The sequence below is a fragment of the Aotus nancymaae genome, unplaced genomic scaffold (assembly GCF_030222135.1).
Source record: "Aotus nancymaae isolate 86718 unplaced genomic scaffold, 86718_ANA_hifiasm-v0.15.2.pri h1tg000021l, whole genome shotgun sequence".
Classification (NCBI taxonomy): Eukaryota; Metazoa; Chordata; class Mammalia; order Primates; family Aotidae; genus Aotus; species Aotus nancymaae.
Window position 1 is genome coordinate 29352017 of NW_026988433.1, and position 26798 is coordinate 29378814.

Sequence of the window (26798 nt, forward strand, 5' to 3'; positions counted from 1 at the left end):
TTTCATAGGTTTCCAGGGTAATTTTGATTACATGCGGTTTTGCCTTATGCACTGATATAGAGCCTAACTCCTTAGGAAAAGGCATTTTTATTGTACAACTGTGGAAAAGAGACAGTCTTGTCTCCTATAACCTAGAGTGGGAGATGCAGACCAAAATAAATAACTATGTAAATAAAAATTAAGAAAAGCGGTGTTAGAATAGGGCCAAGAATTCCAGACATCCTCTTCATTTCCCAGGATATTTTAGGTGGTTACTGCCTTGGAGCTAGATGTTTCCAGAGAGGTAAATTTCCTCTGGCATTTACCCCCTCAAACCCACTGCAGAATGCTGGACAGTATTAACGAAACAAATCGCGATCTATTGATTAAAGACCCAGTTTCCTGCCAGATGCCTTTAACAGGGGAGCAACTGTTAACAGCCTTAAAAAGTAAAGGTGTTTTCAAAGGTTGGAAAGTTGGTGGGCAAATCTTCATCTCGTTCACATATGTGGTGATAATAATGATTGTTTCCATGACAGAACATCTTCGATGTGCTAGCCTTGGTGCTAGGTGATTTTGCATTCAGTTCTGCTAATCAGAACTGCCTTGCTTGGTAGGTATCATCATTCTCACTGTATTGTTGAGGAAAGTGAGGTTCAGAGAGGTTAAGTAACTTGCCCACAGTCACACAGCTGGTAAGTTTCAAAGCAGGGAGTGCTGCAATTGAAACCCAGCTCAGACTGAGGTTGTTTTCACAAATGCCGCACTATCAGCTGGAGATAACAGTCCTCAGTTCAGAGTTTAGATATGGGTTGGCTCCGTCTACAGGTAACACAGTGGCTTTGCATCATTAAGGGCCATCCCCTCACAGACCTACCTGGCTGTCCCATTGCTGTATTCACAGGTGGCATGGATGTGACAGAACTGGACGTAGGGTCCACAGGCCGAGGTCTGCTTATCGCAGAGTCTCCCAGCGGAGCCGTCTCTGCATGTGCCAGTGAGACAGGCCCCGTCGCTGTCTATCCTGTTATCGCATGTTCCATGAACGCACAGGCATTCTGAAAGAGGAGAGGAGGGACATCTGTCCAGGACTTGGGGACAAGCCGAGCACGGAGGCAGAGCACCCTGGTGGAGGACAGGGACCACCTCCTTTCACCTCCCACTCTCTCTTGTCAAAGCAGAGTCTGGGGGCTGAGCCGGAGGAAGACTCGGGCTGCTATTTCTTGGAGTTTCAAGTGTTCTCAGCATGCCTGGGACAGCCCCTGGAGAGCTTACTTGTCCCATCCAGGAGGGAAAGAACTTGGTCTCAGAACTCCTTTAAGGCTGAGCATGGTGGCTCATGCCTGTAATCCCAGTACTCAAGGAGGCTGATGTGGGAGGATTGCTTGAGCTTGGGAGTTTGAGACCAGCCTGGGTAACATGGTGAAACCTTGTCTCTACAAAAAATACAAGCTGGGCATGATGGTGTGCGCTTGTGGTCCCAGTTACTGGAGAGGCTGAGAGGTGGGAGGATCACTTGAGCCTGTGAGGTCAAGGCTTCAGTCAGCTATGACTGCACCACTGTACTCCAGCCTTGTCAACAGAGTGAGACCCTGTCTCCAAAAAAAAAAAAAAGAAGGAAGTAAAAAATAACTCCTTCTTATCTGCTGTGTGTGGGTGTGGGGAAGAAGAGGGTGTTAGACTTTGAAAGAGGCCAAGGAACTCCATTTTCAACTACTTCCTGGTTGGAGAGTTTAGCCTGGAAATTTCTCACCTTTCATGAAGATATTCTGGAATAAACAGAAGTGGTCTCCCGTGCTGACAGGGCTCCTGATGTATAGCTAATGTGTTTGTTTTTCACTCTATCACAGGAAACCAATGATAATCAATGGGCGATATCTGGGCACTGACTTGATTCAAGGCACTGAGTCAGCCTTCCACACACACCATCTCATTAATAGTCACCAGTCCCAGCAGGTAGGTACTTTTATAACCCCCATTTTTCAGATGAGGAAGCCGAGGCCCGAAGAGAGGAAGCAAACTGCCCGACTTGCTGATAAATTCCCAGGGAGAAACTTGAATCGGGATTCAAAGTCCATTTCTGTTTGTGGCTATGTAAACACCGTAGATCATTACATGAACTGCTTTTCTATATCACTGTTATCCCTTTCAACCTTAGCTGCTGCATTTGCTTTCAATTACAGGTATTTTTAAAAATCACAACACAGGCCGCCTCATCCCACTCAGGTTCCTATACACGTGGGAGTGAAAAGAAGGACATGGAGATTCTCAAAAGCACATGACAAGGATCGAGGGGGCTTGGAAAAGGATCAGAAACAAAGGAATCTGGAGTTTAGCCCCAGAAGGGACCCATGGGAGAGGAGTTAGTGTGGGTGCTTGGAGCCAACACCCAGGAAAGGGAAGACAGATACTAGTGAGCGGGGCTGGAAAACCACAGCTCGATTTAAAGCAAACGACAGTTTTTACACAATTTTAGTTCAGTCAGTGCCTTATTTGCAAGGAACGAGACCCCTGTGTGAGACTGTGTGCAACTATAGCCCTGGAATGAGAGGCGTGACAGCTAGAAGCCCACCGCCCCACCCCAGCCTTGGTGTCCTGCTGGGTTGGCCTCAGACAAATGCCGACATCGTCAGGCCTTGGGATAAACTCTGATTTTTTTCTTCCTCTAATATGGAGATCTAATTTGGCAAAAAGAACGTTGGAAAGGATTCAGCAACCTCGAACCTGCTGTGCTCTGCTTTCCCATCCATCCTGAGAGTTATTTGTGACGCTCAAATAAGGTAGGAGAGCAGAAGCGTTGTGTTTCATAACAAATGCATGGAGTTAGTAGCGATAGTAACAGAAGCAGTTTTGCTTATTGATGACTTGCTCGGTGCAAACTCTGTGCTAAAAGCCCCAAATTATGGTCTAACTTAATCCTGCCAGAAACCTATAGTGTAGGTACCACTATTATCATTTTATAGGTCAAGAAATTGAGAGGCGTTTTCTAAGATCAGATGGTTAGTAGGCTGGCGTGTGAGGACTTCAGGTTGGTCTGACTCCACAACGAGCTGTTAGCTTAGAAATATATGTCAAAAATATACATATATTTATTTAAATATACACAGGATGTCATTTTAAAGAACAGAATGCATTTTCTGAGATTATATAACTTCATTTCTTCAATGCCTACTGTGGTGGAACTTTCTACATGTTTTACAAGCTTCTTGGTATTTGTCACTGTACTTAGATTAACAGCAACAACAATAATAGTGAGATAATATCTGTGGCACGTGTTTTGTACTAGGTACGGTTCTAAGGCAAGTGATTTTTGTTTATAGTTTGTACTAACCTTAAAAGGCACTTGATATTATTACCATCCCATTTTACAGATGAAGAAACTGAGGCCTAGGGAAGTACAGTAACTTGCCCAAGGTCACACATCTGGCAAATAAAGGAGCTGATGGAGGAGGTCTGCCTAAAAGGTGGGGAGTGAATCTGATTCTTTTTTTTTTTTTTTGAGATGAAGTCTCACTGTTACCCAAGCTGGAGTGCAGTGGCTTGGTCTTGGCTCACTGTAACCTCTGCCTTCTGGGTTCAAGTGATTCTCCTGCCTCAGCCTCTGGAATAGCTGGAATTAGAGGTACCCGCCACCATACCTGGCTAATTTTTGTATTTTTAGTAGAGATGGGGTTTTGCTATGTTGCCCAGGCTGGTCTCAAACTCCTGACCTCAAGTGATCCACCTGCCTCAGCCTCCCAAAGTGCTAGGATTACAGGCATGAGCCACTGTGTCTGGCCTGAATCTGTTTCTTGATGCAGAGTGCACCATCACATCAAGAATGTGGAGAACCTTTTGGACAGCGGTCTTCAAAGTGTGCTCCCAGCCCAGCAGTGTTGGTGCCCCCTGGGAACTTGTTAGAAATGCAAATTCTGATGACCCACTGGGGCCCTATTGAATCAGAAACTCTGCAGGAGGGGCTTAGGGCTCAGCCCTCTGACACATGCTCCAGTTTGAGAACCAAAGCTTAAGGAATGCTCTGTGATGATGGCGTACCCCAAGCAAAGGGGTCCCGAGACACCAGCCCTGCACCGGTAGCTTGCTGCAGTGCCAGAGGGAACCTTGCTTAGGAGTGGAAGGAAGCTCTGGAAGGGCCACTTACTTTTGCTACACCGAGGTCCGTATTTATTGGGATCAGAGCAGAACTGACACTGGGAGCCTTGGAAGCCCTCCTCGCAAATGCACGTCCCACTGCCGCCGAGGCCATCTGCGCACTGGGAGCAAAGGCAGGCCCCATGGGCCATTAGGACACATACTTCTCAGGTGTTTTCATTTCACGGCCTGACTTCTTTGAATTCAGATTAAATCTCACTTGACATGACCCTTTGGGACTTCTTATGGAAAGTGAAGTCGTGTGATACCAGGGAGGATGCTAAAGCAGTGCCCAGCTTGTGAATCCCGAGCCAGGATTTAGAACTTTAAGGGAAGTCACTCAAAGGGGTGTCACAATGCTGAACTGGGAACCTTTCAACAACGCTTAAGGGATAAGTGATGACAGGCGCCTGCAGAATGAGTGACTGGCCTTTCTGTCTTTACATTCTCACTTGCTCAGCTCTGTGACTCCAAACTGCAGTGTTTTTTCTCTTCAGTGGTAAATACATCTGCCTCCCACCTCCCTAACCCTGGCAAGGTCGTGTCCATGCTGATTGACAGCAGCGTTGGGTGCGGGGCCTTTCTAACCCCTGGCCGCAGTCATTAGTACTGCCCTCTCCCTATTCTCCTTGTCCGCATGGCGTCCCCACTCATGGCTGGACTCACCCCTTGAAAAAGCCATGTTTTAAATGTGGGTTTATTAAATGCACAGGTCTATAATTTCCCTGTATAAACCACAGCTACTTTTGCCTCCAAGCTAGATCAGTTTTGGCTATCACATTTCACTAGGTTTTGCTTCTAGGTTCAAAAAAGCAATCACTAGACAGAGCTATTTTTAAACTATCATAAAATCTTAGCTCTGGAAGGAGTCTCGAAGATCGATGCAGGTCAACCCTGATACCTCCCACAGGAGGAACGTGAGGCCCAGAGATCCTTGTTGAGTTGCTCAAGGTCCTGCAGCCCGCACAGGAATCTCTCTCTCCCATCCCCCCCATCCCAAACCCGGATTCCTTCTGCTACAGACCCCTGCTGTTCTTTTAGTAAGGGATCATTTCTTTTGCTTCCTGGGAAGAGTAGCCAGCACTGTATCACATTTTGGTTTAGAAGTTTTAAAAATCATTGATTTGACTTAAGGAAGGCCAGTCTTCGGTATTCACCTGTCCATTTCCTGAGCATGGATTTGAGAAGCCTCCTGGACACTGGTTGCAGTCGGGTCCATAGAAGCCTTTGCAGCACTTTGGAATCTGAGAAACAAAATGTGTGTTGTGCTTTGAAACCCCAGGCCAAGCACCACTTCCTCAAAGGGGATGCATTTTAATTCCCATGATTATACTAAACCATATTCCACTCCTTATGAGCTTGCCGTTTTCTTTGGCGGTTGATGGCATGGCTAGTGCTCAGTCATCTGGTCACCACAACCCTACTGAGCCCCTCCCTGGGTGATGGCCTGGCTCTAACACTGTGCCAACGGACAGAGGGAGGCTCACGCTTGTGGAGCCAATGTTCTAAGTCAGGGAAGAGTCAATGCATGAATTTTAAGAAATAGTAAAACAGGACCTGGCTGGGTGCGGTGGCTCATGCCTGCAATCCCAGCAGTTTGGGAGGCCGAGGCGTGTGGATCACCTGAGGTCAGGAGTTTGAGGCCAGCCTGACCAAAATGGAGAAACCCCATCTTTACTAAAAACACAAAATTAGCCAGGTGTAGTGGTGCATGCCTGTAATCTCAGCTACTCAGGAGGCTGAGGCAGGAGAATTGTTTGACACCAGGGGGCGGAGGTTGCATTGAGCCAAGATCACACCATTGCACTCCAGCCTGGGCAACAAGAGCAAAACTCCATCTCAAAACAAAACAAAACCATTTCAGAGAACGGTGAGTGCTGAGAAAACAAAGTATCATCCAGTGGTGGCAGGTAGGGCCAGAAGTCAGGTGGGCACTAGGGAGGCCACGGTGGGTTGGTGGTGACAGGGCTGGTTAATGGGGACTCAGAAGATGAGTTAGCCTCAGTGAAATCTGGAAGAGCATTCAGAGGGAGGGAATGGCAAGTGTGCATGCTCTGAGGTAGGTATGGGGGTGAGAGGCAGGTCAGAGCCACAGGCAGAGGGTGGGCCATGTGGGGAAGCAGCAAGTGTTTGTGTTAAGAGGGTAGGGAACCACGGGAGGCTGTTCTGTGATGCAGGGAAGGGGACGGTCAGGTCACCATCTGAAGAATCTACCTTTGCTTCCCCTGCAGGAAGACAACACCAAGCACGGGTCACCTGTGACCACACAGACCCTAGGACCCAAGAGCGTGGCCCTGGAGCTACCTGGCCCTACTGGCCTAGATGGGGCCTTGGCCGTGCTCTCCTCACCTTCACGGTGCCATTGCAGTACCGGGCACAGCCGCTCTTCGGGCTCCTAAACCTGCTACTGTAGACACATCTGTGTGTGAAGAGTGCCTGGGAGAAAGCCAAGGAGGGAAAGCAGGGCGGTCAGCATGTTTTAGGCACCACACACCCTCTGCAGATACTTCCCGTTCTACTTCTATTTCACCACTGAAGTCAGGAGAGAGTGCTGGACCACGCTAGCAGAACTGGGTCTACATCAAAGCGTGGGCACCCTCTTTTAGGCCTGTTCCCTTGTTGGTGGAATACAGGCCAGGATTTGCACCATCCATGGCCACGGATCTTTACTCCCTCTTCCATGCCACGGCAGATGTCTCTAAGCAGAAAATATTTTCTGTTCATTCTGGATGTGGTCTAGTCTCCTCTTCCGATCTTCAGCCATCCCTAAGATCCTCCTATAGAGACGTGGTGGAGCCAGCAAAGAGTCTATCTACATTTCGTTGAAAGATTTGCCAAACAAAACAGTGATAGTCTGAGTTTTCCTCTTAGGAGTGGGGCAGACTTATATGCATCCTTCCATTCTCTAAACAACGATGCCCACGATGCCCACTCCTAATTATCTAGAACTGACATTTACTGAGAATCGTTTATGCGCCAGACACATTGCACAGAGGAGTTCATCAATCTTCAGTTCTATATGGATGTTTTTCATGCCGTTTTTTATAGATAAAGAAACTAAGGCCCAGACAGGTTAAATCATTTTTTTCCATGAAACACTGCTAGTAAGTTTAAGGTCTAGAGAATGGGTCTTATCACGTACTGACTTTAGGATCACAGTCATGTAGTCTCTGTGGGCCTCAGCTGCCTAATCTGTGAAATATCAAGAAATAGCAAGAAAACATCGATGAGATAATGGTGATTGCAAGTTTTGTCACGAATTTAGTCTCTGGCTCAAATTTTGTTTTAGATAATTGTTGATGTCAAGTTTACCCCTTCATCTTAGGCTCTTGCTCAAGAAGAGAGCAATGAGACCTTCCTCGGCTATAAAATCCTAAAATATTAGCTATATGAAGGAATTCTGAGGTCACTAGGAAGGAGCACTACAGTCCTTTTGTTGCGGGTGTCTCAGGATAATTAACCAGGTGTGGGTCATAGGATCCCGGGAGGGGTAATTTGAGGGCTACTTTTGGCTTCTACCCATGTGTCTCATTCCCTCCCCCCTCCCCCACCCCCTCCCCCTCCCCCTCCCCCTCCCCCCTCCCCCTCCCCCTCCCCCTCCCCCCTCCCCCCCTCCCCACCCCTCCCCCTCCCCGTCCCCCCCCTCCCCACCCCTCCCCCTCCCCCCTCCCCCCTCCCCACCCCTCCCCCTCCCCCCTCCCCACCCCTCCCCCTCCCCCCTCCCCCTACCCCCACCCCCTCCCCCTCCCCCTCCCCTCCCCTCTCCCCTCCCCCCTCCCCCTCCCCCCTCCCCCCTCCCCCTCCCCCTCCCCCCCTCCCCCCCTCCCCCATCTAGAATGGTGATTAAACACACAGAACAAATCATGGTTCCGCCATGTCAGCTGTGTGACCTTGTACAAGGTGGTTTATGTTTCCTTGCCTTCGTGCCCCAATCATCCATTGGTTATAGCGATGATATACCTACCTTGTGGGCTGCTGCATAAAGCATTTAGAACAATATCTGGCACACAGCAATCACTGTGACACCTGCCAACACGATTTCCTCTTCTCTTCCCTCTCACATTCCCTGACTGACAGTATCCTGAAGGACTCAGGGGTAATGGCTTCATTAGGCAAAATAAATATCTGAACACCTGCACCTATTAAATTTTAATGTTTTGCTTTACTAAATACTTTACACTAGAATCACAATAAAGAGCTCATAACCTTCCTTAGTGATCTATCCTAGGATTTAATGCCACTTCTGGTCAGTAAGTCCTTTCTTATGATAAACTTAGAGGCAAAAATTTCTATCATCATTTTTGCCTTACTTTGCTTTTTACCACCAATAGAGTGCTTGGCATATGAATGACAGATCATTGCACAACTATCTGTTTTCCTTTTTAGATGGAGCTTCTCAAGGTAAAAGTAAAATAAAACTATTTCTTATTCATCCTCATGCCTCTGGAATCAAGCACTATGTCTGATATACGATCAATCCTCAATAAATGTGTATAGAATTCAACTAAACCTGGACATTATTGATAGTCCTAGTATTATTTTCTTGATATTTCTTGTATATCTCTGCAGAAGAGTGCTTGGGGAGAACAAATATTAGGACTTGTTTACAGACGGTTCTGCACAATATGCCAGTACCACTCAAAAGTGGACATCTGTAATATTACAGCCCCAAAAGGGAAAAAGGAGAGAGGAACTGAGTGACTACTTGATTTAGGTATTGTGCTTGCGTTTTTATCTATGTGAATCTTTTTGTTGTTATTATCATTTACAGATGGAGAACATTAGAGTAAAAAGGTTAAACAATATCTCTAGGGTCAATAAACAAGGATTCAAACACAGGTTTGTGGGATCTCTTTCTACCATCCCCTATATAGTAGGCTAAGAGCCCATCTTATATTACCCCAGCTGCAATTAATATCTTCCAAAGAAGGAAGGTAGATAGGTTGAGAAACCACACCAGTGGGGATCCTTGGATCTGTGCTTTTATGAAGCTGTCACACTCACCGTGGGCTCAGAGTCAGCAGGACATCTGCTCCAGTACACCAGAGCACAGCTTACACAAGTGCCCTGGAGGGAAAGACAGGAGGTCAGTGCATGTATCCCTGTGAGAGGGATCAGTGGCGACAGTCCTGTCTCTGGTTTCATGCTTCCCTCCCTGTGAAGGAAACCCCACTGAGCCATGATTCTGCCCTCTCTCTCCCCTACCCCCTCAACCATGATCCTAGCCTCCCCACTCTCCCTGCCCCCCACACCAATGACTCCACCATGGAGAAAAGGAGTTAAGTCCCTGCTGGGGTTGGGGGTGGGTTGGGGGAGTTTGGGAAAGAAAACTGAGCCTGCACAGAGCAGCCCCTTTCTTTACTTCTTTCAGAGCCAGCCTGTCCACAGGCTCCAGGCTTCTGATCAATTCTCTGCATGCAGGAAGGCACCTGCCTCTGAGGAGACATTGCAGTTATTCACCTTTGCTAAGGATAAAGTATTAGCTTTGGTTACAGACTTAAGGACATGTCCTCCAATTAGCTTAGCAGCAATATGGTCAAACACTGAATCTCTGCCTTTTAGTCTCCTGGATTCTCCTCCACTGGTTCAAGGGTGATGGAATTGGGTGTGTGCCTCCAATCTCTCATTCTCTCTGACCTTCTCCACCTGGTTCTGTGCCCCAGAAGGTAGACTGTGAAGGATGGTCTCTCAAGCTCCCTTGCCAGCTTCTGATTGGCGTTGGCCAATGTAAGTCACTAGTAGGATTTTGGTGGGTAGGAGGACAACAAGGCCAAGGATTTAATCCCTGCTCCCTCCCTGCTTTGGCACCATCCCTACAGCTCCTGATGGAGGTCACCTCTTCCACACTTCTCGCTTTCACTGGGTTCAGGTAACTCCATGCCCTGCCCCTGGGCTCTTTGGTCCTTAGTGGCAATGGCTTCCTGCTTCTCCCTTGAAGCTCCAGCAAAACTTGTTTCTTTCCTTAGCCCTGTCCACACCTCTGCAGTAGCTCCATCATTAGAGTCTCTTCGTTTGGACCATCTCAGATAGATTCTCTTCTTGCAGGGACCCTAACTAGTACAGTGTTGTTATTAAAACTCTAAAATCCAAACATCTATGCCCAAAGGCAGCTATGGATTCAGCCTGCTAAACACTGAGACTTCCAGAAGGTACCAGCTGCTTCTACTCTTTACTAGTCTACTAAATACGTTCCAGAGAATGCATTTGGACTTTTGATGGACCCACTCAAAACCATTCTAAACTATGTAGAGCAAACAGATTCAATTTTTAAAGATAGAGAAAATAGTAAAGGAAGAGTTCACCCTAAGGCAACTATTGAAAGTTCTTTTCCTTATGTAACCAAAATTCTTTGGGTTGTAGCTCAAACCCGTATCTAGATTCTGGTCTTTAGGGAGATGGCGAATAAGCTTTTGAACAATTTGAACTAGAACAGGTGATGCACCTGCTCAATCCTTGTTTCCAAAGAATGAACCAAACATATATCGCTGCTGGGGAACTGGCTAGGAAAGTGACCATGTTTCTGTTCTCTTAAAAAGGGGTTCTGATGATGGAATCAAACTCTCCAGATGGCATCTGACTGGCACAGAGGATCAGCTCTGTCCTCTATGGCCTAAATCATATTAGAGTCATTGCATCAATTAAAACATCTAGAATTAAAAGAATCAGCCACAATCCTATGCCAGATGCTTGGCCAGCTATTTCCAGCCTTCATAACAAGAAGCGGAATCAATAAAACAAAACATAAGTAAAGACCATTTTTCCTTGTTTAATGCTCATGGTCCAAGGATATTGTGAGAGCAATCACTGATGTATTACTGAAGCATCCTGAAAAGAAAGGCCCAGACCTATTATTGTTAAAACTTGTGGTTATGTTTTCCATGGGAACTGAAATAGTGCAGGTACAGCAGTACTGGAATTTCAGGTGCTTTGATTAAGACTAGGTGAGCCAAAAAGTTGCTATGGAAATAGGAAAGGCTAGAGGGTACAGAAGCTCATAGGGAAACAGAAAGTTTGGTTTTTTTGAAAAGGACTGCAGAAAGATGGTTGATCGGTAGGCCAGAGCAGCTACCTGAGAAGAAATCTATTTTAAGTCCCTCTTAGAGTAAAGCTGTGAGCCTGGAGCAAGATAGACCCAGGTGACAGGGGCAGGGAAGGAAGAGGCAGGAGACTGATCCTGAATCCCAGGAGTTAGAAAACCCTGATCGGATCCCAGAGCTCTGATGTAGTGGGGTAAATAATATCTCTCTACAAACTTGTGTCCCCTGGAAACTCAGAATATTCTTGTTGGGAAATAAGGTCTTTGCAGATGTAATTAGTTAAGCTAACATGAAGTCCTGCTGAATTAGGGTGGGCCCTAAATATAATGATTGATGTCCTTATAAAAAGAAAAGAGGTGGGTGGGTGCAGTGGCTCAGGCCTGTAATCCCAGCATTTTGGGAGGCTGAGGTGAGAGGATCCCTTAAGCCCAGGAGTTTGAGACCAGCTTGTGCAAGATGGTGAAACTCTATCTCTACAATAAAAAAGAAAAAAGAAAAAAAACTAGCCAGGTGTGGTGGTGTGCATCTGTTATTTCCAGACTGGGCAACACAGTGAGACCCTTGCAGCTACATGCCACAGAATGCCAAGGATTGTTGGGATCCCCCAGAATACAGAAGAAGGGCAGAAAAATCCTCCCCAACCCCATCTTGGTTTCAGACTTGTGACTTCCAGAATTGTGATAGAATAAATTACTGTTGTGGTAAGCCTCCCAGTTTGTGGTAACTCATTATGGCAGCTCTGAGGAGCCAATATTCCTGGGCGGCATCTATCGTTGTGGAAATTCCAAGGAACCGTGGTTCATGGTTTATGATGTGGAACTTCAGAACCGCCTGCATTTTCATGAAGACGAAACCCTTTGGAGACAAGCTTCCTGAAGAAAAACTGTCTTTGACACCTCTCTCAGAATTGTGAGGAGTGGGACACTGTCTGCCCTGAGGTGCTGTTTGGGGGCCCTTACTTATTTTCCTAGTTTTCTTACCAGTTTCATCTCTCTCTTTGTTTCGTCACATCGATGGGGCAGAATCGGGATGATGGAGGGAGGAATGAGAACTCCAGTGAGTGTGTAAATTCGGCCATTTTTGGCAGTGATCTCAATTTCTTCCATTGCCACATTATTTGCCAGAATCTGTCCCTGGAAAGAAGCAATGACATCTCTAATTCTGTAGTGCAGAAACGCCAGTGATTCCCAGGCAGACTGTGGCAGCTTCGCTAAAAAGTCCTCAACATCACTTAACTTTTCATTGGTGAGTAGGTTGCTATTACAAGGGTTTGGCTGACAGGGAAAGATTGAATCTGTTCGGTGAATTCTTGACTCTCACCAGGCAAGGATGCCCTTGTAGAGATGTTTCTTGTAGGTGCAGGGCTAAGTAAGAATTAGAATTATTCAAGCTCTGCAATTTACTTGCTGTGAGACTGAGGGAATGTGTTTTCTTTCCGGGTCCACAAGGGGGCGTAATTTTAAGGGCAAGAATTTCCCAGCGCCATGCCCTCTCCCATCTCTCTCCATCCCGGCGATTTAACGGTTTATGATTGTATTTCGGGGGCATGGGAAGAAACTAAGAGTTAATCACTCCAGCGGAAGTTCTAAGGAACTCGTTTCATTCGCCAGGGGTCTTAGAGAAGGTGGGGGTTCCTCCCAGGTTAAAAGTCCCCTTCTTCCACACCCTTTGGACTCCATGTTTGGGTCCCCTTCCACGAACACTCACTTCATGGAAGCCGTCTTTCTCTCTCCTGGATTTCCCCTCTGGGGTCCCCTTCCACACTCTCGTGGAAGCCTGTCTTCTCCTCCTAAACTCCATCTCTCTCTATTCCCTAACACTCTCGTGGAAACTGCTTTCCTCTCCTAGATTCCATCTGTCTGGATTCTCTCACTCAGTGTGAGAGTTAGCTGTTTCTCTCTCCTTCTCCTGTTTCTTTCTTTAAATAAATCACTTTCTACAAACACTTTTGAGTCTGGCATTTACTGCTCACTGCGCCGTGGTCCCCTCTTTCATTCTTGAGAGGGCAAGAGACCAAGAACCTGGAGAAACGTCCTCTCAGGGGAGCTGAGGGCACCCTGAACCCCAATATTACAAGACCTTGGGCAAATTCTTTGACCTCTCTGTGGTGAAATAGGTATCCATTCATTTGAATACATTTATTGACCTCACTTATGCTCTGCCTTTGGAGCTGGGGATACATCTGTGAACAAATAGATAAGTTCCCGCTTATGTTTCAGTGGAGGGAATAGAAAATGAGCCAATTAGCAAAGATTTCTGATCTCCACTTTCCTCATAAGCCAGCTCCCCCTGCAGTATTAATGGCTGCTTCATTCTTCTGGTTGCTCAAGTCAAACCCCATGAGTTATCCTGGCTTCCTCGGTCTTCGCCCCCCATTTAACCTATCAGCAAATTCTGCTGGATCTACTTTCAAAATATTAGGTTGGTGCAAAAGTAACTGCAGTCTTGCAATTTTTTTTTAAAAATTGCAAAAACTGCGATTATTTTTTGCACCAACCAAATACATTCAGAATTCAACCACTTCTCGCCACGTCCCTGCTACCACCCTGGTCTGAGTCACCATCAGACTTCTCCAGATTATTGCAGTCGAATCTAACTAGCCTCTCAAAATGTATGCTTGATCATGTCATTCCTCTGTTCAAAATTCTCCAATTGCTTCTCCTCTTGTTCCAAGTAAGAGCCTGGACCCTCACCCTGACTTCCTAGGCCAGGCATGACCTGACCCCATTCTCCTCCTCTCTCTCCTGCCTGGCCTCCTTTCCTGCCCTTCTCCCTTTGGCTCCCTCTGCTCTAGCCACACTGGCCTTGCTGTTCCTCACACAGCCCAGCGTGCTCCTGCCGCTCTGTGCTTTCGTCCTTGCTGTTCCTCACACAGCCCAGCATGCTCCTGCCGCTCTGCGCTTTCGCCCTTGCTGTTCCTCACACAGCCCAGCGTGCTCCTGCCACTCTGCGCTTTCGCCCTTGCTGTTCCCCACACAGCCCAGCGTGCTCCTGCTGCTCTGTGCTTTCGCCCTTGCTGTTCCCTCTGGAATGTCCTCCAGATATCGACACTGTTTGTTCCCCTATTTCCTTCAGGTTTTGTTCCGATATTTCTTCTTCAAGAGGGCTTCTTGGGCATTTATCTAAGATGTTGGCCCCATCCCCACCCTCTGCCCCCCTTCCTTGCTTTGCTGTTTTTCTCGTTAGCACTTGCTGTTGTCTAATAGATGATATATTTTACTCATTTAACTTGTTTTCTAATGATTTTCCATACAACCAGGGACTTTTGTCTGTTTGTTCACTGGTCTGTCTGCAGGACCTAGAACAGTGCCTGACACACAGAAGGAACTCAGTAGCTGTTTGTTGAAAGAATGAGATAATAATCACCATCTACAGTGACTCCATGGGAGACATCAACCCTGTGCTCTGGATGTTTGTTCATATTGCAACCCCAGGGAGTTAAATGAATGATGCAGCCTTCTTTGGAATTTTAAAAACAAGTTGTGTTCCCTCCCACCTCAGGGTCTTTGCACATGCACGCTCTCTCTTGCATTCTCTCTCTCTCTCTCTTTCTCTCTCTCTCTTTTGTCTAGAACTCTCTTCTTCTGATTTCTGTCTTATTCACTTTATTCATAGCATGGCCAAAGAATCGCCTCCTCACGGAAGACTTCCTGGCCTGAAGACTCTCTCAGACTCCTCCGGTTCTGTGCTCTCACAGACCTCTGAACTTCCTCTTGGGAGCACTCATTACAATTGTAATGAAATAATTAACTGATTGCCTAGTGAGTTATTTAAAGTCTGTTTTCCCTGCTGGGATAGAAGTCTGTCTTTTTCACTCCTTTATTCTCAGCATCTCGTGCAGACTTTCACACATGTAGTTGCTCAGCACCTATTTGCTGAGAGAAGTAACAAATGAATGAAATAATCATAAAGATTTTAAGCCTGTGGGTTAGCAGAGAGGCAGAATAACCTGATAAATAGTCATTATCAGAGCAAAGATGGGTGCAAGTGATGGGCGAGTGTGCACTTACGTTGTCAGTGGTGTTGAACTGTATGAGCTGGTTGGCCATGCTCCTGATGTGTGGGGTGGAGATGAGAGTGGCCACTTCCAGCTGCAATAAGAAGAGAACAAAAGGCAGCGATGTTTGGGGCCACATACGGGGCTCTGAGTTCTTAACATCTTCACAGGAAAAAATAGGCTTCAAAGTGCAATAAATAAAGAGAGTTTTGATCTCAAGAGTTTTCGTGGCTTTGAAGATCTCTCTGAGAATGGACTCATTATTCATGCCTGAGGGTTTGTTCAGAGCTACAGATAAAGCACAAATATCATACATTTTCAAGCACCAAAATATTGAAATTCAAGACTAAGTTAGATATCTTGGAAGCAGAGAGAAAGTAGCAGCAGGAAAAGTGGGGCCAACCTGGGTAAATGGGACAATGTGGTATCTGACGAGTTCCAGAAGCTTCCGAGATCCCTGCAAGGAAACCAAACGCCTCTTTAGTCAAAGAAAAAAATGCAACACTCCCACTCTTGTGGAAGCCTCTTCAAATGACTTTGGACATTCAAGAAAAATAATCTACTGGGAAATCCAGGGTGACAGAAATCCCACCTCCAAACAGCTAACATTCACCAAATTCCCACTCTGTGGAAGAGGGTGTTCTGAAAGCATAATATGCACATCTCATTTGATCCTCCCAACAGCCGTGTGAGGTGGGGACTCCTGTTGACCCGTTTTATCTGTGATAATACTGAGATTCAAAGACATGTCCAAGGTCACAAAGCTAACTCAGGATATAAGCCTAAGAATTGGCCCAGACTCTCAGTTACTCTGCTCCATCACTTCTATAAGTGTCTAAGGCCATAGTCCAGATTTTCTAAGACAGCCTTGATTTGTGATTCTGTTTCACTTGTTCCATCAATAAATGTCTTGTCAGACCACATACTGGTCATTTAGGATTATACAGTCATAGGGAGAGTGATCACCTTTTGCTTCCATGAGAAGTGCATCCCTCTCCTTCAAGATCCTTTCCAAGGTTTCTCATGCTTCATAAAACTGAAGCAGGAGGGAGAAAAGAGGGTCCTAGCCCAGCAAAGGAGACTGTAGATAGGATGAGCAGCCCCTAGAGGGTGCCCTGGAGAGAGGTTGCAGAGTTGAGAAACACGGGGACCACGCTCTTTGTGGGAAGAAGGCAGCAGCCACAGTGGTCTGCTGTGGTTTATCTGCAACCTCCCAGCTAAGTCAGAGATGGGACTTACAAGCTTCACAGCCCTGGAGTTCTGCTACTTAAGCGGCACAGCCACAGTCACTCTGGCTTGCAAAAGTGAAGGATCACAACTCAAGATCCCAATAACTGCCGAGAGGTTGAATGTTCTAGGAACAGGTTGCAACGGGGTGAAGTCGCAGGCTGAAAGAAAGCCCTGCTGAACCTGAGTTTCCTCACCCAGCCTCCTGTCTGCATTTGGCCTTGGTCACTGTGCCAAGGGAGTTACCTGTCCGTAGGGAGACCACCTATCCTGGCTTGTCTGGTACAACCCTGGTCTATGCCTATTGTCCCGGCAATTCCATTCACTTTCAGAAGTGACCAGGCATAAATGATGAGTTATATGGCCACCATCTCTATAAGACAAGAGCATTATGTGCAGAACAGGGTTATCAATAGGAATGTTGAAGTGGACCACCGGTTAACCAGTCCGGGAAGTGATGCTTTCTGCAGCCCTGGTTCTGTTACTATGTGACCTTGAGCAAGTCACCTAGCCTCTACGTCTCAACTTACGTCTCAGTCACTGCACGGTATTCAGAAGTGGAGACTTACAGGGAGAAGCAATGTTATTATATGCTTTGATGCTCAGTGGTAGAAGGAGTGAGACAAGGTGGGGATTCTTGGGAACCAGCCCCCAAACTAGACTGCAAACTCTTGGAAGACAGGGCTGGGTCTGTCTGGCTTGTTAACCACCCATCACCATTTCCCCAGCCAGTGCAGTGTGGGGCATACAGTAAGTTTTCCATATACATTTGTGCCAGTAAATTAAAGGGCATGGGTTAGGGGTCCTGGGAGAAGCACTGAGCTGGCCCTCAGGAACATGAGATCTAGTCCTGGTTCTGCTTGAGCAAGTCACTTAATCCCTGCATCTCAGTTTCACCCGCAAAATAAAGGGACTGGTATGAATTCCTTCTAGCCCTCTGAGGCTTCTATAGGAAAGCATTTATCAGTGAGATAACCCCCTTTTAAAGCCTCAGAAATTGATTGTAGAATGCTTTTGACAAGAAACCAGAGAATGAGAGGGACAAAGGAACTGATCCGCATCACTCCTGTTACTATGTGTGCCTGTGCCTTATCTGGCTGGGGTCTCTCAGAGCCATTGCTCAGTTAGAATTCACTCTAGTATGGCTCAAATTGACAGCGCTAAGTTTGCAGGTGCTGCTGTTGTTGAAAAATCTTTTGGCGCAATACATTCTTTTTTTTGTGTGAGGATACTCACTTTCTCCCTGCTGTTTTAGGTAAAAACCAAACCAAACCAAACCAAACCCAAGTTCTGTGGTACTAGAGGCCGAAAGAGAGAATTTGACCTTGAACTCCGTAAGTTCACCTCCCTTTCCCCACTTTACTTGCAGGGTGTCTGTGAATTGGCAAGGGCAGGTGTCTTGCTCTCTTTGCTTTTATTTCTGTCTGGTTCAGTGATGAAGCCATAAACTGGAGCTTGTAATCAGAAGCTGTGGTCTCTGCAGGGATGGGAAGGTTTTCACACTAAAATTTTCTTCGAGAGAAGTAGAAAGACACACTGGGAAGGAAACATGGCATTCCAAAGACAGCATTAGAAGTCCTTCTTCTAAGGAAGCCAGTCTATCTTCCATTTCATTGGCATAGCTGATGGGGGAATTTCCTGCACTCTTCCCTGAAGATAAAGCTATGAAGAAGGATGAAGACAGAAGGAGCTTCCTATAGGTTGAGAAAAATTAACCTCTCTGTACATGGGAAAGAGGCAGAAATGATTGTACTTCTCACCTAGAAATTGAAATAGAAAAGCAGTTTTTAACTCAGAACAAAGAGACCTGAAGTTTCTTATGCTTTGCAGGCAGAAAGATATGCCTTTGAGAGAAAGAAGATTGAAAGCCAGGAGTAGTGGCACGCATTAGCCATTTTTGTGGTGCAAGTATTCTTACCAAAGGCTTACTTCAAGCTATGAATGTCATGTCATTGAACAGAGCTTGGAAGAGATGTACACAATCTACTCTTGAGAGCCTGAATGAGCCATTTCCAGATACCACTGGAAGGAGTTATAAGGGAGGAGAAAGAGAAGAGTTTTCTGAACAAAGGTACCTGACAGAAAAGCAATGAGATTGATTTTTTTCTGGTTCTAGTTAAAAGGTTTTATTTTAATTTTAAGTGGGTCTGAGAACTCCTTAATTATTATTTTTAAAGTGTGCATCAAATTAGAAGCTATGCACTCAGGGATGCCATATAATCTTAGGATTTTAATAATTTCCTACGGGAGCAACATTACCATTTTTTTAAGTTTACTTTAAGTATGAATGTGAGTTCTAAAGAGAGGTCTAGCAGTTTTTCTGCAATAGCTAGGTTTCATAAAATTTGAGTGTGAACCATATTTTGAAATATCATCCTATTTTGGAAGACCTTGGGAAATCTGGCCTTTTCTATGGAAATCTGTAACTAATCTTTTCATATGTTGAACATCTGTTTGCAATGTAAGAAATTACATTTTGATTTATCTCCTTGTTAAGTTAAAAAAAATCCTAAGTTTTTTGACAGCAAGATATCCTTATAGATACCTGAAGGCATTCTAAAAAGGGATATATCCATGTGAATTCCTAAACCTAACAGGCAACAATTTTCAGCGTTCCCAAAACAGCATGCGCTGGGGCTATCTGAGTTAGAAAGTTGGTGGTTACCAGCACGTCTATTTCTGGGCCTCATCCCAGCACCACTAAACCAGAATGCTGGAGGTAGGGCTTTGGAATCTTCCTACTTACCAAGCTCCATGGATGATTTCTGACTACTCTACACTTTGGGGATCACTACCCTGAAATATTTGGATACCCTTTCCTCTTTCCCTCCACAATTCTGTATAATCAACACTGATCTTTATGAAGTCATAGGTCATCTCTCCCCATTGCCAAGATGGTGGCATAGTTTCAGGGCACTGGAAGAAAGCATGTGACCTTTCATGTAATTCGACTACTTGATGTTATAATGAACAAAATTCCACAATAGGCTATCCTCTTCAAGTTAAAGCTATTATTTCTGGGAAAATAAACACTTTAAATGGTTTCAGACTTGACATCCTGGTATGAAGGAGTCAATAATCTCCCTTTTAGACGGGAGTGTGAGAGAATGGCAAGTCCATAGTGGAGAAAGATGAAAGCAATAGAAAGGAAAGGCTGGAGCATCTAAAAATAACATTTATTCTTTTTAAAGTTTAGCCTAGTTCTGGCCCTGGATGACTTAGTGTAGGCTTCATTCTCTAGGTGGTTTTAGAGTTATAGGGAACTTAAAGTGTTGATTTTACTAGTAAGAAATATTAGAAGAGCCAGGACAAATCAAACCAATGATTTAGGCCTGGGATTGCAAATTTGTTTCATTTCCTGTGTCAAATCTAATTGATCATAGCTACTTGAAATTCTATTGAAGAGACTGAAGCGACATCCAGTTCCAGAATGTTGTGATTGATTAGTGATGTCTGCCTTGGTCGTTGGAGGGTAGGTGGTGATATATGTGCAACTTATTTACTATCCCTAGTTTAGAAAAAACCTGTATAGACACAGACTGAGGCAGTGCTGCTGACACGATGCCATCAGAGCATTCAGAATACAGTACCTCTGGAGAAAGGAGGTAATCGAGAGTGCCGTCCTTCATGTTATTCAATGCTTCATTACTTGGAACAAAAATGGTGTATGGTCCACCAACTCCTTCCTCATCTAAGGCATGTCCCACATTGGTTTCCTGCATTTGAGAAATGAAATGTTTTATCTACAGCCTACCTTGGACAAATATTTAAAGTAATTCCCCAGAAAGTATTTATAATTGACAACCCTGCTAGTTTTACAAAAGTCTTGGCATAAATATTTTTCAGAAAATTTTGAAAAGTGCATACCTCTAACAAAGATCTGAACTTGCTGTATCTTGTTTGTAGCATTGTCATTATGGTTTGCTAAAAAGAGACATTTTGCTTAAAGATCAGGAAATAAAATAATGTTGTTTAGGAAACACAAACCCTAACACTAAAAGACTGATGACAGAGTTTACGTGTCAGTATGGATTTATGGAAATGAACCTGGTCAACTGCAATGCATCATATGAATGTTTGCTGTAGTTGAAACAGTAGCTCAGATCTGCATGTTCTGAAGTATCCTTTGGCCCTCATCATCTAGGTCAGAAGGAATAAGTTTTATTGCAGCAACAACTGCCCTCCTCCATAAATCAAGAGGGACACATTTTTATGACAATTGGTCACTGGACTGAGTTGTCTGATCCAGTCATAAAAAAGGTAAAAAAAAAAAAAAATCCAGACCTTTCCCACATATGTGTTGTATGTATTGCTTTCTTTCTGTAGAGATTCCCAGGATTCTATTGGAAACAGACAAACTACCCCTTCTTCTCTATGCTCGAGATCATGGCACAGATGAAGCACAAGCACAGAGTGCTGGCACGCTCTGCGTATGACTCTCCAGGGAACAAAGGAAGATGGACCTGGGCTGATGTGACTTTTATCTGAATACTCACCTCATTGTTGCTCTCAAATGTGGGTTCTAAGTTGTCCATGGCTCTGTCAAGGATGTGCAGAAGGCCATTGGAAGCAATTAAGTCCCCCTGTATAATTTTTACCTTCTTTTTGCCTCCATAGAGTTTAAGATTTATTTGATTGTCCTAAAACACCAATGAAAAACAAAATAAGATTAATATGTTGTCCTGGAAGGAGCAAGCATTGGACTAGAGTTAGAAGCCTTGAGTCCTTGGGCTTTGATATTTATTGGCAATGTGATTTCGGGTAAGTCACTTACTCTAAAGTGGGGATAAAGGTATCCACTTGGTTAACCTCACGGCTTTCATTAAGATCAGGTGACATAATGTATGAAAGTCCTACTGACAACTATACATGCTAAACCTGGGTGAGGTATTATCAAGCTCTCCTCCAGCAGACTGCAAGCTTCATAAGGACAAAACTATTTAATTTACTATAAATTCATCACTCACTTTAGTGTTTTCGCAGAGAAGGCACACAATAAAAATATTTGTGGAATAAATAACTGAAGCTAATTCCTTCTTCCTCCCATAGGAATCCCAATACATTACAGACTTAGTAATATTGGTTTAATGGATGAACAAGTAAATATATGTATATCCTTGTGAGAAAGAAAGCCACATCTTCATATCTGTCATTCATCCATACATACATGCATTCATGCATCCTCCAGCCATCTCTCCAGCCATCCATCTATCCATCCATTCATCCATCTACCCACCCACCCACCTACCCATCCAGTGACCTATCCATGTATCTACCCATCCATCTATTCAGTGACCTATCCATATATCCATCCATCCATTCATCCATCCATCCATGCATCGTCCATCCTCACACATGTACTACAGCAGATTGGTTAAGAATGTGGACTTTGGAGTCACATTTGAATCCTGGCTCTGGTACTTACTGTGTGGCCTCTCTACTTTCCCACTGGAGCAACAGGGATTATGATAGTCCCTCCTTCACAGGGTTATTGTGAGCCTTATATAACACAAATAAAGATTTATCCCCATACTTTGCTTAGAACAAGCACTCAAAAATCCATAACTATTGATGTTCAGTGAAATGTAACAGTATAGGTCCTATGCCTATACACATGCACATTTTTGTTGCCTAATCACCTGTTCCCCAGCTCGATAAGATCACAGAAAGAGTTAAGAAATGGGGGTGGGGTGGGGAGGATGGGTTTATATAAAAAAAAAACAGAACTAACGGCATTAGGAGAGATGAATGTTAGGTTGGAGAAGATGGATCAACTCCAGCAATCTAAAACAAACACAATCTATTTCCTTTTGTAAGAGGAATGCTGATCTGGCTTTGTGCTGATGCTTTCAGGAAACAGATTTATAGCAAAGTTTCTCCTTCCTGTTGGCAGTTAAATGACAGTTCCTTGAAAACTAAATCAGACCAGACCAAAGTCAAACACTTTGCAATCCCCTTTGCATAACACTCCAGGCTTCCTCCATGACCTTTCCCGGTGTTGCTATCTGTTTCTTCCTGTATAAGAAGGTGTTTGACAAACGATACATAAGGAAAGAATTTCCTTGTTACCTTTCACAAGCCCCAAACAAAAAGAGACCAAAGGCTACGGACATTGGCTTGGTGGACAGTTTAGTTCTGGGAGTGAAAATCAGAGGAACTCTTACCTTATCACTGTTGAAGATTTCCCCTGACCTTCCAGTCAAGGTGTAGAACGTGTCTGTGTTATTCATGTATTCTGTGCTCATCTGACCAGCAATTATGTGGAGTTTCACAAAGTATTGGGCAGCTTTATTATCCACCAATAGCTCATTTGCCTATGACAAAAGGGCCAGTTTGACTATTATTTGAAGAAGAAGAGTTTTGTAACACATGCTGTGCTTTACTTAGTATCAAAGACATCAAAGTCAGGGCACCCTAATGGGTTTAGGCTTTTGCAAATACAAATGTATGAAAGCATTGACAACTATATATGCTATACATTTCCATCATCAGTGCAATCAACCTGGGCCAGTTCTTCCAGGGAGTAGAAATCTGGAGAGTTGGAGGCAATGCACAGTCTACTCTCAAACCAGAGGAGGCTGCTCTAGCACTGAAACTGAGATGGGGAAAGCCCAGCATCGCAGTGGCCCCAGGAGGAACAAGGAACAAGAAATCTATCTTAAACACAGAAAGCAGATGGGAATGAACTATGAAGTTTCATGGAAAGAGTAGGTAAAGTGAGTAAACTGATGGTATTTTGAATAGAAAAGTTGAGTTTTGAAATCCATGGGACCAAATCTACATTTTGTCATTATTTCGTAGTCAACAATCAACAGATTACTTATATTAACTCTGTGTAAGCTATGTGTTAAATGAGAGACCCGGTGCAAAGTGCCTAGCCTAGAGGCATACGACGTTAGCTGGTTCTTTCCAACAGGGGTGGTGTGAGGACACCTCTGAAGGTTAACAATAGAAAGATGAATATCAGACAGGTTAATGGTGGTGGTATATGAGGGTAAGAGAGCCCAGAACTTACTGGGTTTTGATTCATTGCAACAAAAATTATTATCACAAAATATCTTTAAGATAACCCAATTTTATTTTTCAATTTTTATTATTTCCATTTCCTAGATTTCAATCTTTTATTGGCTTCCATTATTTTATATGTATTTGTTAATCCATTTACTTATATGTTTATTTATTCCTACCTAATCTGTTTCATAGAACTTTTAAAACAGATGACAAGAATGCACAATAAGAATCAAGATCAGGGTCAGGCTTGGTGGCTCATGCCTGTAGTCCCAGCACTTTGGGAGGTCGAGGTGGGAGGATCAGAAGGTCAGGAGATCAAGATCATCCTGATCAACATAGTGGAACCCCATCTCTACTAAAAATACAAAAATTAGCTGGGTACGGTAGCACGCACCTGTAGTCCCAGCTACTCGGGAGGTTGAGGCAGGAGAATTGCTTGAACCCAGGAGGTGGAGGTTGCAATGAGCCAAGATTGTGCCACTGCACTCCAGCCTGGTGACAGAGCAAGACTCCTTCTCAAGAAAAAACAAAAATCAAGATCAGGAAAAATAAAAACACATGTTAGATGATAAAGGTGGGACGGAGAAGTTAGAAAGATATATAGGATACAAGTTCCTATCCACTGATTAAAGTAGAGGCCAGTGAAGATCATACAATTGTATATAAATCCATATATCCATTATTTGCATTAAACCAAATATTGATATTTTAGTGATTCCATCTCGACAAGATGCCTCCACCAGCCACTACAAGTTTCATTCCCACTAGATGACATTATCTCAAACAACAGCTGCTCACATCGAAGACTAAAATTTTCTTCTTATTTTTCCTACCACTTGTACCATTTATAATGATTTTAAAAACCCACATATCTAGCTAATACATTGGTTTAATTCTTCCTGTGGGAAGCGAGCAGTTTTGCATTATGCAAATCTTCTTTATCACCTGGCTGTATGTTAAGAACACTCAGTGGTTACCTGTAGAGGGTAATGATTGGACAGGGGGACCAGGCAGCCTTCTAGGGTGCTGGTAATGGATCTGCTGTTTACACAAGTACGTTCACATTGGGAAAATTCATTGAGTTGTACACTTAACAATTTGTATACTTTCTGTAAGGATGTTATATATCACTAAAAGAAGTTTATAAAAAAAATCACCATCTTTATCATCACTAGGTTAATTTTAACGGGAGTTTCCCACTTTAAATAAAAGAAGGTACTGCCTATAAGGCTTTTCATATTTGCCCCTCGGTGTAGGGTCATTTTAAATACTCACACTGAATTCTTTCAGGCCGTTGTCTGTGGGTAATAGCACTGTGAAGGGTCCCAGGTTGCTCAGTGGCCAGGCATAAGCTTTTTCTTAGGAGTCGAAGTAACACAAAGAGAGAAAACACCAAATGAGTCAGTGGCACAGGAGGAGTAAAATCAGGCCATAGGTCTTGGGTCACGACTGGTCCATTTATGCCCTTCTCTATTCTAATGGGTATGTGCAGGCCCTGTGTCAACTGGGAATCTCTCTAAGCATGTAAGGTGCCCTAAAGCTGTGGCCTCAATACATTCCACATCATGCCGTGGAAGTTTTCCTGCAGACACAGCCTCAGCTGCAAAGATACCCAGGCTGAGCAGTTCAGGCCTGACAGTATCCAACCACAATCCCAGGGTTCCTGATCCTGCGCTTGACTTTCTGACTTGTCACCGTCTCAGTGAGCAAAGATGCAGCCCTTGTTTTTATCCAGGGCCAGCTTGGAAGAGCCCCGATGGTTGGTTTAATGCTCTGCTGTTGCCATGTTGAAATGCTTAATAATTTTTGAACAAAGAATCCTGCATTTTTATTTTCCGGTGGGCCCAGCAAAGTATGTGGTAGTCCTGTTTCCATCACCTGGGGAAGTTGGGATGACAGGACAGGCTCTGTGTTCTCACATCGGAGGCAGTGTATAAGGACTTGCCACGGGGAAGGTGAAAGGTCAACAGGACTCTGTCTAGGGAAATGCTGGAGGGCCTGGTCTGCAAAAAACACTACCTCACCCCTGTCTGCTCACATTTGGTATTCTAAGAGTTCTTAGAATAAGGCTGTGAGGAACCTGGCAGCTTGCCCCTGAGCCCAAAGGATGCCAGTAATAGTTGGCTCCCTATGGGATGCCCTGGAAAAAATGGGATGTTTATGCAGGAGACATTAAATGGGATATTTAACCTTAAGATTTATGCACAGAACACAGCATTGATCCATCGATGACATTATCTATGTTCTTGCCAGGAAATCATTTTTGGCAACTGGTAAATTCCAGTATAAAAGCTGATATTTTAAAGTTTCTGTTGATTGGCCATTCTGTGTTTTATGTTTTGCAGAATGGCCAGATTTGTGTTTCATTGGAAGTTATATCCAATGCTGTGATCAGTTATAATATTTCATTCTCGAGTATGGAGTAATGGCCCATAGAAGGCATTTGCAAATATATGAGGGTGTTTTAGGCTCTTACCTAGCCTGAGGGGCCGGAGGTGAATGTGTCACTGTAGGCAATTAGTGACTAGGGGACCAAGGGTGCTGAGATGGTTGCATACAACCAAGACTATTCCAAAATTCAAACGGCCCCTCCACTGAGGAACATGGATGCTACCCTGGGGTCTCAGTCAGCCTCTCTATTCCCAGTATTACCTGCCAAACTTTGTTCATACCTGAAGGATCTAAAAGGTCAAGGGTGAGGGGGACAGTTTGTATCCTGACATCGGTACTGTCCTGGTATTACTGTTACTGCAGCTCTGTTGGTCTATGGTGACCCCAGACCCTGTCTTCAGCTCTCTGCCTACCAATTCTTGCATTGCTAGACCTCTTGGCACTATCTCTTTGCTTGTCTGCTTGGAAGCAGCTGCCTGCCCTTTCCCTCTCACCTGCATGGCCCCTCCCTAGAAAGGCTGGTTCTAATAGACAAGGCTTGCCTGTCCCTTTCTGAATGATTATGTCTCACAGATGCCCTTTCCTGAAAGAGGACTGCCTTTTATGTGGAAATCTGTATCTGTAGCTGCATACCTAGGATTGAGATGAAAGAGGTCAGCTTTCCTTGCCATTTTCCTCTGGGTTCAGTATTTAATTCTCTGAGTCGCTCCATAATGTTTCCGTAACATGTGAAGCCATCACCCACGTAGTCTTTCTGGCAAGTGCATCTACAGAGAGGGGGAAAAGACATTCTCAGAGTCTTAAACACACTGAGTATTTTGATCATACAGTCCAACGCCCTCATTGAACAGATGGAGCAAAGGATGCCCAAGGTAGAATAGGGACAAAAGAGGTGAGGCACAAACACAAGAGAGCATTCCTAGTGCGATACCTGACATCTAGTAGCTCCTCAAGAAATGGATGCCTAATAAATTAAATGTATCTGTCAACACTAAATATTTTTGTATGCTCTTTGTCTCAGTATT

General features: G+C 44.5%; 1 protein-coding gene across 3 annotated transcripts in view; it reads right to left on the reverse strand.

Annotated features, from left to right (window-relative positions):
- The window catches only part of STAB2 (stabilin 2), a 176320-nt gene that overhangs the window by 95901 nt on the left and 53621 nt on the right, over positions 1-26798 (reverse strand). For all 3 annotated transcript variants that reach the window (XR_010343837.1, XM_064379911.1, XM_064379910.1), the window contains exons 10-23: positions 26407-26540; positions 24658-24740; positions 22536-22685; positions 20868-21011; positions 20239-20295; positions 19962-20087; positions 15548-15601; positions 15158-15238; positions 12128-12280; positions 9115-9177; positions 6460-6546; positions 5268-5354; positions 4121-4232; positions 857-1037 (exon numbers count right to left, since the gene is read on the reverse strand). Coding sequence is in view for 2 of the 3 variants with exons in the window: in XM_064379911.1 (XP_064235981.1) it covers positions 857-1037; positions 4121-4232; positions 5268-5354; positions 6460-6546; positions 9115-9177; positions 12128-12280; positions 15158-15238; positions 15548-15601; positions 19962-20087; positions 20239-20295; positions 20868-21011; positions 22536-22685; positions 24658-24740; positions 26407-26540 (1512 nt within the window). In the remaining variant the exon portion in view is untranslated. The remainder of the gene's footprint in view (positions 1-856; positions 1038-4120; positions 4233-5267; positions 5355-6459; positions 6547-9114; positions 9178-12127; positions 12281-15157; positions 15239-15547; positions 15602-19961; positions 20088-20238; positions 20296-20867; positions 21012-22535; positions 22686-24657; positions 24741-26406; positions 26541-26798) is intronic.